This window comes from Sinocyclocheilus grahami, unplaced genomic scaffold (assembly GCF_001515645.1).
Source record: "Sinocyclocheilus grahami isolate Dianchi unplaced genomic scaffold, SAMN03320097.WGS_v1.1 scaffold18932.1, whole genome shotgun sequence".
Lineage (NCBI taxonomy): Eukaryota > Metazoa > Chordata > Actinopteri > Cypriniformes > Cyprinidae > Sinocyclocheilus > Sinocyclocheilus grahami.
The window spans coordinates 1,811-3,592 of record NW_015517363.1 but is presented as its reverse complement, the minus strand read 5'-3'; the positions used below and the strand labels follow the sequence as shown (position 1 = coordinate 3,592).

Here is a 1,782-nt window from a genome sequence, read left to right as displayed (position 1 = left end):
AGAAAGGAAAACTTGAAATCGCATCATATGACCCCTTTAAGACCCCCTGGTATTCCACTCTCACGGGTGCTTTTCCAGTCAGTACAGTAGGCAATTTTTTATTTTTTTTTTAAGTCCAAAGTGTAGAATTACTTACATACAAAAACTCTTATTTTTTTATAAATACAAAATTATTTATTCTATAAAATAACAATTTTAATAGTAGTTTTGAAGCAACGTTATGCTCAGTACCTTGCTCTGTATATTTTGTCAAAAATGCATTTATCATCAAAATCTAACAAAGTTTGGCATAATTACAGAAGAGAATTTGAATCCTTATCTGAGCAAATTCCATCCCTAATGCCCAGGGTTCACTAGCAAACGTGTTCATGGGTTGAACTAGTGTGACACCTAGTGTTAGTTTATTTTCTACACAATCTTTGAGAGCGTGAACAGGAAAATATAGCCTCGTTTATTATATCTATCTTTGTGTATCTTTATGTTTGTAGATCATTTTAATTGCAGACTTGCTGCTATTCTAATTTTTTTATTATTATGTTTTCCTCTGAAAGCAATATCTCAACCATTTGAAGTAAATCCTCAAGTTAAAGTTCATTCAGGGATTTTATAGATTAGCCATTAAGATTCTGCTTTTAATGTAGTTCATATGCTTGTCTAAAATATTTATGTATATAATAGAGTGTATACAGGTCAATCCTGTCAGGTAGAACTTAAAGAGCATTGAAAATGCTTATGTTGTCATTTATATGAAAGGAAATATAATTGTATTAATTTGGCTGATAAACATAAATGTACTATCTACACGAGTATAATATAATTAACATGATATAACAAACAGGTTGGAAATAAGAAGATAAACTTATGAAACTTACATGACGGTCAATTCTTCTAGGCCTATATTTTGTATATTTAAACATATTTAAAAATGTCGATTTCTACCAGTTCCAATTTCTTTAATTTCAGCAGACCAGGATGCAATATTTTAGATTCAAACAAACCACCTAAGTTACACAACACATCACATAATTCATCAAATCCAAGGCTTCTGCTGTACTTTTCTCACCAAAATAATGATTTGTTTCATGTTGGAGCTAGGCCTACGTTACCTGCGGAATGGCAAACGTCCCACGGACCCAGCAAAATCAGCTGAACGCAAAATATTTTAATAATAATATGTAAAATACGCCTCGTTGTTGACGTAGTTGTGAGATTTTGAGAAAAGCTTTTACTCAGTTCCACCGTTAAACGTTCCTATTGTTGTTTCCTCCGCGCCGGCAGGTGGCGCTGCGGCCAGACTGCCTCTTAAACTCCGCTGGCAGAACAGTCAGCGCTCGGCGGGAACGTTTGTTTTCAACATAAACAAGAAGATGGAGGGGTCGTCGAACGACATAATATCCAGCACGACTGATAAAACCAATGTAACTGAAGTCGAGGGTGTTGTCCAGTCATGGATGATCGATTATTACTTCGCGTCGCTATGTCGGCTCTTCAGAGACAGAACTGCGCTGGAGTTTCGTAAAACTTTGAAGCTATTGGAAAGTAATGTGTTTTCAGTGTAATAAATCTATTTTTATTATAATAATTAATGCGAGCTTAGATGCTTTTATTTATTTTGAATCGTACTGGAGATGTTGTGTGTACTGTATTCTCATATTGTTTATTCCACAGGTATAGTGGATGATCTTGAGTCGTGTTCCCACAGGTCAGAGCACCCCACTCAGAGAACGATCTGCTGCTTCCTTGCCAGAGTGATGGACGGGGAAAACCTGGGTAATGTCAACA

The 1,782-nt window shown here is 35.5% G+C and overlaps 1 protein-coding gene across 1 annotated transcript in view; it reads left to right on the top strand.

Annotated features, from left to right (window-relative positions):
* The first annotated feature begins 1,305 nt into the window (after nt 1-1,305).
* LOC107579657 (telomeric repeat-binding factor 1-like) overlaps nt 1,306-1,782 on the top strand; it is a 1,805-nt gene continuing 1,328 nt past the window's right edge. Inside the window, exons 1-2 of the mRNA XM_016265461.1 lie at nt 1,306-1,539; nt 1,669-1,770. Coding sequence (XP_016120947.1) covers nt 1,368-1,539; nt 1,669-1,770 — 274 coding nt within the window. The 5' untranslated portion in view covers nt 1,306-1,367. The remainder of the gene's footprint in view (nt 1,540-1,668; nt 1,771-1,782) is intronic.